General features: G+C 34.1%; 1 protein-coding gene across 2 annotated transcripts in view; it reads right to left on the bottom strand.

Annotated features, from left to right (window-relative positions):
- LOC120523075 (ribosomal RNA processing protein 1 homolog A-like) overlaps positions 1–12523 on the bottom strand; it is a 52894-nt gene that overhangs the window by 27367 nt on the left and 13004 nt on the right. For both annotated transcript variants that reach the window (XM_039744038.1, XM_039744039.1), the window contains exons 7-9: positions 8856–8920; positions 7935–8098; positions 5189–5271 (exon numbers count right to left, since the gene is read on the bottom strand). In XM_039744038.1, the coding sequence (XP_039599972.1) occupies positions 5189–5271; positions 7935–8098; positions 8856–8920 (312 nt within the window). The remainder of the gene's footprint in view (positions 1–5188; positions 5272–7934; positions 8099–8855; positions 8921–12523) is intronic.

Here is a 12523-nt window from a genome sequence, read left to right on the forward strand (position 1 = left end):
ATTCTTTTCTTCGTTTCAGTGAGCTCTTGCCCTATAACTTCTCAGATTCCATTCTGGTAAGGTTCACTTAAATGGACCTTATTTAAAAAGGACAACAAACATGGTTCTACCCTACTAATCTGATACAATCTGCTGTCACCAAAAAGGCTGGACAAACACTACTGACCGAGGCTGAACTCTAACTCGCTCACTCTCTCTTTCTCTAAGGGGCTTACTCTCAACATTCCATGTAATGTAATGCACTTTCCATTCTTGCAACCAATCACACATTCAGGTTGTCAACATGAACAGAATTTGAGATTCAAATTAACCATTATGTGCAGTATGTTACAAATATATTCAGATATAGGTGGGACAACATGTCTTCTTATGGCAACTGCAGATTTTAACATCAATACTATTTTTAAACATGCAATACATTTAATAAACTTTCATACTGGCACTACCTAGTTCTCAATCCGAATACAAAGCCCATGTTAATTAACCACAGGGCATGTGTGATCATGGTAGCAAAAGTTTGTGTGAAAAGGCAACACAAAAAAAAAAAACAACAAATCAATGTCTATTCAAAACATATTAGACCAAAATTTCTACAGCTCCAGTGTCAATGGCAGGTAGATGACACACCCAGCTGAAAGTTAGTTTTCTTTTTTAAAATCATACCAGTTTGCGCATGCAGAAAACACAAAGTTACTTTCTTTATTAAGTGAATTGCTCAAGTATTTCCATCAGTATGATAGTGTAGATCTTGAAGCTCTATCTCGTCCAAATAAATAGGAAGATTTGTAAAGCTGCATGCATTAGAACAGGTGGTTCATTTTTCCCCACTGAACAGAAGGCTACCAATTTCTTTGATGACAGAAATAACAATTTAACCACAGCCAAACAGCAATAACCTGTTGCTAAAAGTGATTTGTGAATGTCAAATGGTGTTAAAGAATGGCAAGGTTACATTACAATGTCAAAACAATTCCCATATTCATCCAGATGCTTATATAATATACTAGCATATGCAATGCACACAATACGTGGTAGTGGTAGTTTTAGCACTGGAGTTTAGAATATGACATTACCAAAAGGAGGATAAACAGTGTTAAGGAATGGCTAAAGTTGATGCCAAGCATCTAACTTGTCAATACCAGATACAATAAGTATAGAGCAGAAATTTGTTTCCATTTTCTACCGCTATCCAACTTTAACTTAATGTATTTACACTTTTCAATGTATTCCAGTACTGGTTGCTGCCTTCTGCTGAGCACCGCCAGAATAAACTGTGGTTCAGAGCTGTGAGTCCTATTTATTTTTTGCTCTGGGCCAGTAAGTGGCAATATGCTACAGTATATAAAAGAAATTCAGCTGAAATTAAGGAAGGATGTGCACAAAAAAAAAAAAAAAAAAAAAAAAAAGGAAGTTCACAATCATTCCACCCACCTAAACTCCAGGCAGAGAGATAGAGGCCTGAATTGTATAGTTTGATATTGATACATTAAACTGTAAGCTGCATGGAAACATACATTTTTACACATTTGTAACAAATTAACAAGAGGGGAAAAAAATACATGAATTTTGGCACAAATCTGAGATGTTTAAATAAAATCTAATTTTTTGGCTCATTTTTCCAGGGGTAAACAATGTTAAGGAGGTTAATATCCTATGATACTAAAAGAGACATAAAGAAGAATATACTTAAACAAAATGTAATCCTTGAAGACACTGCAATAAATATTAGAGTCGTCAGATAGAAAGTCATTATTCAAATATTAGTTCAAAATATTCCTATTGACATTCCTCACATTAATTTTAGCACTAAGTCACTGTGTACATGGTATGCAATAAAGCTGTGAATCTGCTTACAGCAGTCCCCCCATACAAATTAAAAATTACAACACCCAAACATTTTTCTTTTCACCCAAATTTCAATTATTAATCTAGCAAAATCCATTTATTACAAAGGGAACCAAGCAAACTAATTTTGACACAGATGAATACGTAGCAGCTGACACTAACAGAGATGAATAATACTGCATACTATATACTTTGTCACCATTTTCAATCATTTTGTGCCCTTATGTCACTGAATGTAACTGGCAGCACGTGGAGTAAGCTTAGTAAGGCGCAGGTGTTCATTTATCTAAGCAGTGAAATCTGCTGCTTGTAATTTCCATCATCCGAAGTACACATCCCAGCCATATCATATCAGGGAGCATAAGAAGAGGAAGAAGACGTTACATTTTAATGGCTACTCAGCAAACACTGTACGTCTCTGCTGAGAGATAGGGGTGGGTTTTTGTGTCATTGTTTTGACTATTCAAACTGTTGGAAATGTAAGGTCAACATACTCTGCTTACCCATGGTTTAAATTATTTGTGTTTTGTGATTTCAAGTACAGTAATATTGCTTCACTGTCATTTTATTGATAAGCTTGAAATGTTTTTCTGAAAAATAAGTAATAAAGTATTAGCCTACGAATTTTTGCAGATATTTTCATTACTGGACATTTTCAGTGCAAGTTCTGACTTGCACATAAAAATTACACAATATGAACAAACATTCAGGATCTGGGGGTCACATGTACTAAGGTATTTTTCAGAACGGTTTTGGGACATCAGTTCCAAAAATCAGACTTTTTTATAATTTTGAATTGTTAGCTTGTACTCTAATTAGTAAAATAAACAGTAATGTAGTTTTTCTAACCTCATGTTTTGCTTTTTAACCTATATTTGTACTAAGAAGTGAATTCTAAACACTTGCGTTACCCTAAACATTATTGTTCTGCTCATGATTCCAATACACTCTTAAACCAGGATTCTCTGATATACTACAGTCTTATGCCAAAACAGGCATTCGTAACAGCAAACAAAATCTAGTTTTCTTTTTTTATTAATGACAATGGAAAATATTTTTAAACTTCTAATCATCTTGGTATTATAATGACTACAAAAATCACATCCAAAAGAGCATTTTCAGTGACATCAATGCACAATTACCTATCTCTGCCAACATCAAGCATAACTCATAGTCTGTGTTCTGGTCAGCACACGATGCGTCAGGAAAGCCACAGGCATCTGCATGGTTTCCACTCGGCCATGCACATAATCTATTTGAACTTTTCCCATCTGGAAAACGCTTCAGAGCCTTTCCTGCACAGACCTCAAGGCTCACAAACAGTTTCATTCCAAGAGCTATAAACAAACTCAATCAGTTCATCAAATGCTCCTGGTAGAACTGTTTTTACTTATAAATTACCATTACCTCACTGTAAACTTGCACTACAACTGTAATATTGCACAACCTGAGTCACTTTATGAACCATCTGCACTATATGTAATTGTAATATGAAGCATGAGTACAATATACATTTTTCATCTTTTTATCATATTATTGTTATTTTATCATTTTATAGGAAAATATGTTTATGGAGGATGGGTATATTGAGGCTTATCATGACAATAAACAACAACAACAACATTTATTTATATAGCACATTTTCATACAAACAGTAGCTCAAAGTGCTTTACATAATAAAAAATAGAAAAATAAGAGACACAATAAGAAAACAAAATAAGTCAACATTAATTAACATAGAATAAGAGTAAGGTCCAATGGCCAGGGGGGAAAGAAAAAACAAAAAAAAAACTCCAGACGGCTGGAGAAAAAAATAATAATAAAGGAAGTCAATTCAATAGAAGAGTGTGTGTATTTACAGATGATGATGACGGACTTCTAAGTCAATATAGATTTACAAGAGCTATCCTCTTGGAGCTGTGTGCTGTCAGAAAACTAAGATGTATACTTGATATTTTTATGATGAAATGCATTGAAGCATGTATTAAACATTGAGGCACAGTGGCAATGACCTGGCGCCCTATCAGGGATTGTTGCTCCATCGTGCCATATGTTTACTGGGACAAACAAATTATGAAGCTTTTTCAATGCTCTTCAATATTAGAGATTTTTCAATTTTCTTTAAAAGTTTTGAAGAAGAATTGGCGTTCTAAGCTTACAGCTCATTTTACATTTATTCCAGAGCCTATATTGTGCCAATTGGTTACATAACAAGAAAATGGAAGGACAGGAATTGGAGGTTGGTACATCTGACAGACACAGTACTGCTGCAATAAATTATTGTATCCAGGGTTGTGGGTGTTCCAGCAAGCATCTTGGGGGAGGCAATAACAATCCCTGGACGAGGTGTCAGCTCATCACTACTGCTGCGTCACCATGCCCCCTTGTTTAATAATGCTTTAATGCATCACGAAATTTTATATCAAGTATACATCATAGTATTCTAAAATGTTCAGAGAGCTGTAATATAATGAATGCAATGTATTCTGTGCGATTATCACAGTCTGCGAAACAGAAACCCGGTTTAAGGAGCACATAGTGATTCACACACATAGAACACAAAATGTTTAACGTGCTACTTTAATTATGAGATTTGAAAAACTCTAGTAAATTAAACATTGATTTTAAGATAAAATTTACAACGTTAGACTTTAATGACAAAATAAAAATTGAGATTAAACTGAAAATTTCGAGATTATACTCAACATTTCGATCATTTGTTTTTTTCAGTCTCTCCCTATTTTTTTTTTCCTTTTCTCTGTGCCCTAATACACTTCCATATGACACTCAGACGGTGGGCTACAGCTCACTTTTTCATGTTGACTTTGACCACTTTTTTTTTTTGGACACTGTGCGACTTTCTGAACTTGAACTTTTGAGTGTCATTCCATCAATTTGATTTTGTTGCTTATATGACTGACTAAGCCACCAAAAACTAATTGCCTCCACTACACTGACTAGGACCTCCACTTTGCACTCGGTGAAATTGTTTTTTTGTGTGTGCTTTAATCATTGCCTTTTAACAAAACACTTAACTGAAAGGGCTATTTATATTGATTTACATATTCAAACATGCAAAAATCTGGAAGGGGTGAGGCTGCAGGCGTGTGCATGTGCGTTAAATTTCATATTCATTGGGATTTATAATGGGGAAGTGCATGGAACTTGGCATATGCAGTTTTATGCATCTGGATATTTTTGCGTGCACTCACACAGCATTATACTCGAGTCCCTTGAACTTTAAAAATTTCATCTGCATAAGACATGCTAACCAGGTTATTTAATTTGATTAGAAACATTTTCAAAAGAAAAGAAAAAATGAACTATAACAAATGAAAAGTACCTGAAGAACAGGGCCAATATCATCACTTTCTTCTGATATCGCAGAAACATTTTCATTATCTGCTTCTTCATTATCTTTCTTACCTTGAAAATTCGTAACACTTGTGTTAATTAATGAATGTTTGCTAGATGATCACAGAGAAAACACTGAGACTGATGCATCCATGGCATAACACCTAAAACAGTTTTTAAACGAGGAGCTAATATTATTAGTTCATTGGAGCTGCTTACTCTTGAACATGCGAATACAATTGCTTATGAGTAAAGCATTCATAGTGTGGATCAATTCATAACTTTCCTAGCGACTTACCTTGGCCTTTGTTGATGGTCACTAGAAAACACAATTTCACATGAAATCGTATTCAAAGGATTTAGATCAAAAACAATAGTAAACCGTGGATAACTAACGCATTACATACAGCTTTGACATTTACACACTGCACATTTAAGTGGCATATGCAAAGAGTTCAACGTTACAAGATTTTTAGAGAAAAGAACAGGTGAATTTTGTACAATGTCTATGTTCTACTGTGTTGTGGCTGTGGATGATCCGTTTGCTGAGATGGGTAAATGTTTAAACTGACGAAGGTATGCAAGGTTTGCTTGAAGTGGGCCGGTATGGTACACCTGCACTATACTACACTACACTGAACCTATGCAACTGCTACTGAAACCTTTGGGAGACACAGTTAATTGGAAATATTGACTTCTATCAAATTTGTGAACAACAGCCAGTTCTGCAAACTATGACAGAGGAAAGCACTGAATATTGGTCATGTGTTAGGCAAGCTTTGGTTGTCTGATATATAATGGGAGCTGTTTAGACCTACACTCAATGCTCTTCTGAGGGCGTGTTTTACAAATGTTTGTTCACACAGAAAACAAGTATTATGTATACATTTTTTTGTACTTAAAGCAAAAAATATCTCTGCATGCTGCTTACATTGTACAAACCTGATATGAAAGCTCAGACCTGCCAGTTTTGGACTATACTGTAGCGATTTCCTTTCCACACAATACATTCTGTTAGCATGTCTGTGAGGGTGCATCTTTTTTGAACTTCAAATCCAAATTAAAGGGGCTATCCATGTCCTCTCGCTTTTTAACTGCAGGACTTTTTAATTTGCAACATCTAAAATATCCCTTCTATTTATCATGGCAATAGCATTAATAATATCCTGTTGTCTTCTAGCTCCCTTTTTTCTGCATGTGGAAATCTATACCTTGAATATATTAGCCTATCTGGGACAATAAGACTGCAACTTACTTTCGCCATTTTCTTTATGTCAATCCCAATGTGCCCATTAACTACAATGACCAGCACTGAAGCCAAGATCATGCAAGAAAAACTAATCTGGATGGGCTACAATGGCTTAAGGCCATGATCCATTAAATCACTTTTCCTGTGATTTTCAGTCGCAATCTTCATTTACATATCTTTGTGAGTAGCCAGCATGCTCCCATAACTTTCAGGCACATAGTCTGACATATCCAGCAACTTATTACAACTTGTCCATGACTCGACTCAACAAAAATAAAACAGATTTTATTTTGTCTAAAAATCATAGGCAAGAGCTGTGTGCGCATTAACAGACAACTGGCAATACAATGCATATAATACAGGGATAAGGAATAAGGAACACTGGTTTTGACCTCAAAATGAAGAAGTCTGATGACTTGTGTTTTATGCAAAAAGCTGGTGTTGCGGCTGAACTCACTGTACTTGTTACCTCTTCGTACATCTCCATCAGATCGCATGTTATGGGCCGAAAGAAAAAGTAGCGAGTACTACTGATGGAAAGTCGTTATACAGTTAATGTAATTTTACTTGCCAAGAGAATTTTAGTCATGTAAGTTGAGAAGTTCCAGCATAGTGAACAGTGACTAAACTTAGCAAGTCTGACACCTTCTCCGATTAGAGGTTACATTATGTGACATCAGCTTTACCCTAGTTTCTGAGGATAAAACTTCCTACACCCAAGCTGGGCACAGGTTAGTGAACTAGAGGTGGGTACATGAAGTTCTACAAAGTTGTCCTCAACGCCTATTTAACAAAATACATTAATACTGAGACAGACTGATTCTCTGAAGAGATGGGCACAAGTCAACTGAAAAAGAGGAACGAAAACTGATTCGAAAAAGCTATTCTCAAACTGAACTTCCTGTCTCCGCTGTCTCAAGGTTTACAAATAAAAAATAAAAAAAAAGAATGACTCGACGCCTCGGCCACATAAGATCTTGAAAGGTACCAGTCTTGTTTTGAGACACTTAGCGATGTATGAAAGTTGAATAGTTTTTGTTTTTATTAAAGATTTTATTACCATTGTGGGTGTGCTGTAATCTTTTAAAATGGCTACATTTGCATGTGTCAAGTGTTTTGAATTTACTTGTTACACCAAGGACTATGTTTTTAGAGGAAAAAAAACACTAAAGAAGGAAAAAAAGACATTGTCAACTTTTCTTAATTATTCAAAAACATTACAATATACAGTGCAAATTTTCTTCCTTTCTTAGTGAATCTTATAAAATAAACTGGGTACAACTCCATCCACTGGTCTTGTGTTATACTACACCTTCTTGTAACAACCTTGTCTGGCTTGTGTTTTTTAAAGCTTTACCAACCACATATTGTACTTGCTGTGAAAACTGTGATATAAAGTAAAGCCCAAATGAAAATAGTGATTAATGAAAACTATTAAAAATAAATGCAGTAAACAAATAAAAAACAAAAATAGAAAGATGGATACCATTTAGTCTGTGTGAATCAAACTGTGAATTAGTTGTAGTAGATGTATTATCACAATCTTGATTATTCTCCAGGACCTCCTTCATTAAATCCTCAATTGCAAAAGGAGATTTGTCTATGATATCTTCAAAGATGTTTTCTTTAATGGCATACAATAATGACTGGCTGAAAATAATTAAACATAAAAAAAAAACTACATTTAGAATGTTATATCTAGACAACAAGTATCAATATCTATTTACAAACTTGTTGATGTTAGGAGTTACAATTATATGATACAGGTGCTAATCCCAGTAATAGAGACTGTGCTTCACTGAACCAGACAGGGACAAAAAAATGTTAAATGCATCAATGTGAACAAAAACAATAATTTCCTTAGATTACTTCTGGAATAATAAAAAAAATTAAATAAATACAAGAACCCTTGTGAACAGATAAATTATTTGTTTTAGACATTAACAGGTATTACTGTTTGGTTTTGGATTACAAGAAAAGGCAGCAAGGTATGGTTAGTACAGGAATACTGGACCTGAAATATTTCAGTTAGAGCAATATGGAAACAAAATTGTCAGGTTATTTTTTTTTTAACAAATTCTAAACCAAAACATTCTTAAGCAAAAAACTGAAAAGTATTTATTCTCACGTACGTTTGAAGAAACATGTACCGGAAATGAACGTAGTATTTGATTCAAAGTTCTTATGGTAATCTTTGGGGATAAGGAATTGTTGAAGCTTTACTGAACTATTCTAAAATGCCCTTATGCTGAAGGGATAAACATTGTTAAATATTTCCCTCTAACACATATTTATGTAAATTAACATTTACTAAAAAACGTGAAGAGCAATAAGTTTAACATTGATTGTTTAAAATCATAAATTAAAATAATTATATAAAGGAAAATGGCAAAAACACGGTACTCACTCTTCTGTTGTAGCAGCAATCTGACAAAATGGTTTGATGAACTGCAAATTCTTTTCCGCAGTTAGCTGAAATCAAATCAGATTAATTTTGACGAGTTCCACAATTTCAACAGATAAAAACAAAAAAGAAAATGAATTTGCGGTTTTAGTAAGTAACTGAAATTACATTTTCAGTTACTAAAAAAAAAGTTACATTAAAAATGGTAAAAAAAGAAATGTTAAAAGCAATATTTCCATCATTATTTAACTTGTTAGGTAAACCATCTTTTAACAATATTCTAAGAATTTATTTTATAATGTTATATTTTAATGTTTGCATAGTTTACTGGGAGGACATTTTCAGAACAATCTTAAATTCTGAAGGAGCACTTACTAAATAATAAAAATATTACAATTATATTAGAGGTCTGAGTGTTAGAAAGGCCAAATACATATTGTTACAGAAAGTATTATAAGTCATAGTTTACCACCTTTTTCTCTTAATGCGTTTACTGTTTGCCTTTTCGTGAATAGAGTACAACTAATTCAAATTTCTCATGAATACATCTACACATTTGTTTCTCTTATAATACTTTTACAGCTTAATACAGTTGGAAAATACAAATCTATAAAACAAAATTCAAACAAGTGGTCAAACATTAATTTAGCTAATGCCACCAAAGAATGTCAAGACATATATTGATTTTAACAATTCTCACTATCAAAAAATTTGTGGAGTACTTCTCAATGAAAAACGTAATCAAAAGTCACTCTTAAAGGAAACAAGATTACAGTTAAGTCATTAATTTAAGTGATGTATGTTCTAATAAGCATTAACTCAAAGTAGTATTCATATCTGTCAACATTTTACATTAATTCTTCTGAACAGAAATTTAATTTAGACAAATTGGGATCAGTTGATGACACCGCAGGAATTTATAAGTGCTGATCTTAGAGCTTGTAAACTTTAAGCTGTGGACAGGAATTCCAATAGCAGTATATTTCAAAACCTCCAAGAAACTGAGAGATAGACACAAGTACAGTAGTTTGTATGATACTGCTGACTGGATTGGAGTTCACCTCCAAGTACATATTAAAGCCTACTCATAGTCAAATGAATGTGTATGTATGGTGTTTTTGATGGCAAGAGGTTAGCATAGTTAAGCATGATTACAAGGATTAAAATGAATGCATATCAAGGCTTTTGTTAGTCTGGCAAAGTCTGCAGATATGTCATCACGAAAAGATAAGCTGGCAACTGGATAAGGCTGACAGGGCTAGGTGAACATATGTTGGACGTAGTAAATTTCAGAATGACGGTAGTTCAGTTCAACAACTTAAATACGTGTTTTCTGGCTAGCAGAAATCTTAAGGTGTGGAGAATTAGGAGTTGGGGATTAGCTAGCTTTCTGCATCTTTGTCGAATATGTCCCTTTAGCCGAGAAGGTACTGTGTGGTACTAAAATTCTATTAAAAAAGAAAATGCTCACTTCGTTGAGACTCAACAATCGTCAATTTGTTCTCTTTTCAAAAAAGTCTATTAAAGCTTTAACTGAAAAGGTTAAACCTTAAATAAATAAAAATAAAAAAATCACAATGCCATGACTAGTCTGCCAAGTAATCTGACACAAATATGATCATTAATCACCTCTGAAAAAACTCTGAAATTTTGAACTATAATATGTAATTAAACAGTTGTTTTTTGACCAATCAGATGATTTTAGTACTACCGGTTGTGGCAATTCCTTCTCCAAAAGCAATGAAAAGACAGATTTGTGCAGTATGTTAACTGTACTGAATTTGCATTAAGAGGCGTTGTTTACCGAGGCAGAGAGGGAGGGGAAAAAAAAAAAAACTAAGTGGAAGGTTGATACAGTATTTCAAAGTTAGCTAAATTGAAAAGCACTACTGAGACAAGGTCAAAAATACACAAACAGTACACAATAAATGCTAAAACAAAGTAAGTTTGTTACTAATGGTTTGAAAAACTTTTTTTGCAGTGTCAGTGATTTTACTGAGAAGTTTATTCACAGGAACAAAGCTGCTTCTTAATCCTTTATTTTGATTTTTTGAGTCTTCGACTTTCCGCAATAGATCTGAAAGGAGCTGTTTCAAAATTTAGTGTAAAACTCGACAATGTTCCTGTTACACTTATAATTTCAATTGACACTGAATCCCCAAGACAGCAGATCACCAGACTGATTATTTCTTTAAGATACTCCCATTGCCTCAAAACGAAAACTCACAGTGATGAACTTGATGATAATAAAAAAAAAGTTCTTCTAAAGCAGCCAAATTATCTGTAAATAAACAAACAATTTGATGAACAAGAGCGCTTTGGCGGAATGCGCTGCGAGTCACGCTTTGGCAGAATGCGCTGATCAACACTAGTAGAGAACATGACATGCTGCAGAGTTTATGCTTTTAACTGAGATGAATTAAATGGTAATTTATAAAAAAAAACAATACTAATGCACAAAAGTGTAGTGGGGATAGTGTTAACTCCTTGGTGAATTAACATGCTGGATTCAAGACTCTGAACTTATTTAAAGCATGTAACATTCAATACAATCAAGTCAAACGTGACAAAACTAAAACTAAATTCAATTCAACCCCCACCCATGAGAAAGAGAGAAAGGCAAACAGTCAGAGTAAAATGTTTTGAGAGTAGTATAGAGGGAAAGGAGTCTCCCCAATATAAGTGCTTATTCTAAAATACAGTGGAACCTCAGGTCACGAACGTCTCAGACCACTTACAAATACAGGTTACGACCAAAACGTTTGCCAAACTTTTGCATCTGTTCATGACCACACACTCGGGTGACGAACAAGCCAGTTTCCCTTCTGGTTCGTCAATGATTTCCGCACGTGTTCAGGGTCTCCCTGTGCAGCAAGCGAGCAAGAGAGAGAGAGGGCTGGCTACGACAGGCCGAGAAGGCAGTTAAAGAATGCACCGGGCATGTTTTTAAAAAGACTGACTCGAGCCTTTTTTTTAACCTCGTAGTTAATGAAGACTTTTTTCATATTGGATTTTTAACCTCCACTTCACTTCTGTTTACAGCAATCGGTTCGTAGCCAGCATTGTTACAATGTTACTTTTCTTGGTTGTTTATTAAATTGCAGATTTTTCAAATGTTCATGTTTTCCCTGTGCTTAAAGCTCATTAAAAAAAAAGTGTTTATAGCGATCAGTTCGTAGTGCGCATTGTTGCAATGTTACTTTTCAAATGTTTACAGCGAGCAGTTCGTAAGGCTATAGCGTGAATTCTTGCAATGTTACTTTTCCCCATTTTCTCAGTGTTATTCAATGTTTTTACATTTAGTTTACTATTACGCTGTGCATGCTATGGTATGATTAACTATTTTTGTGCTTAAAAATCTTTAAAAAATATATATATTTACATACAGTTCGTACTGTCTGGAACAGATTAATTGTATTTACATACAATCCTATGGGGGTAATTACTTCGTGTTATGACCAAACTTTTGAAACGAATTACGATCGTGACCCGAGGTTCCTCTGTATTATTTATTAGATCCTGCCAGATTTTTTTTTTTTTTTTATATATAAAGAGTTTTAACAGATCGCTCAAGTGAGAGTTTGATTATTTCCAATTTCAAATAGTATATGGCATCAGTTACCCACTGACTTAACAAAGTCTATGTGTCAATAGTGAAATAAAGGCAATTA

Source organism: Polypterus senegalus, chromosome 2, assembly GCF_016835505.1.
Source record: "Polypterus senegalus isolate Bchr_013 chromosome 2, ASM1683550v1, whole genome shotgun sequence".
NCBI classification, from domain to species: Eukaryota; Metazoa; Chordata; class Cladistia; order Polypteriformes; family Polypteridae; genus Polypterus; species Polypterus senegalus.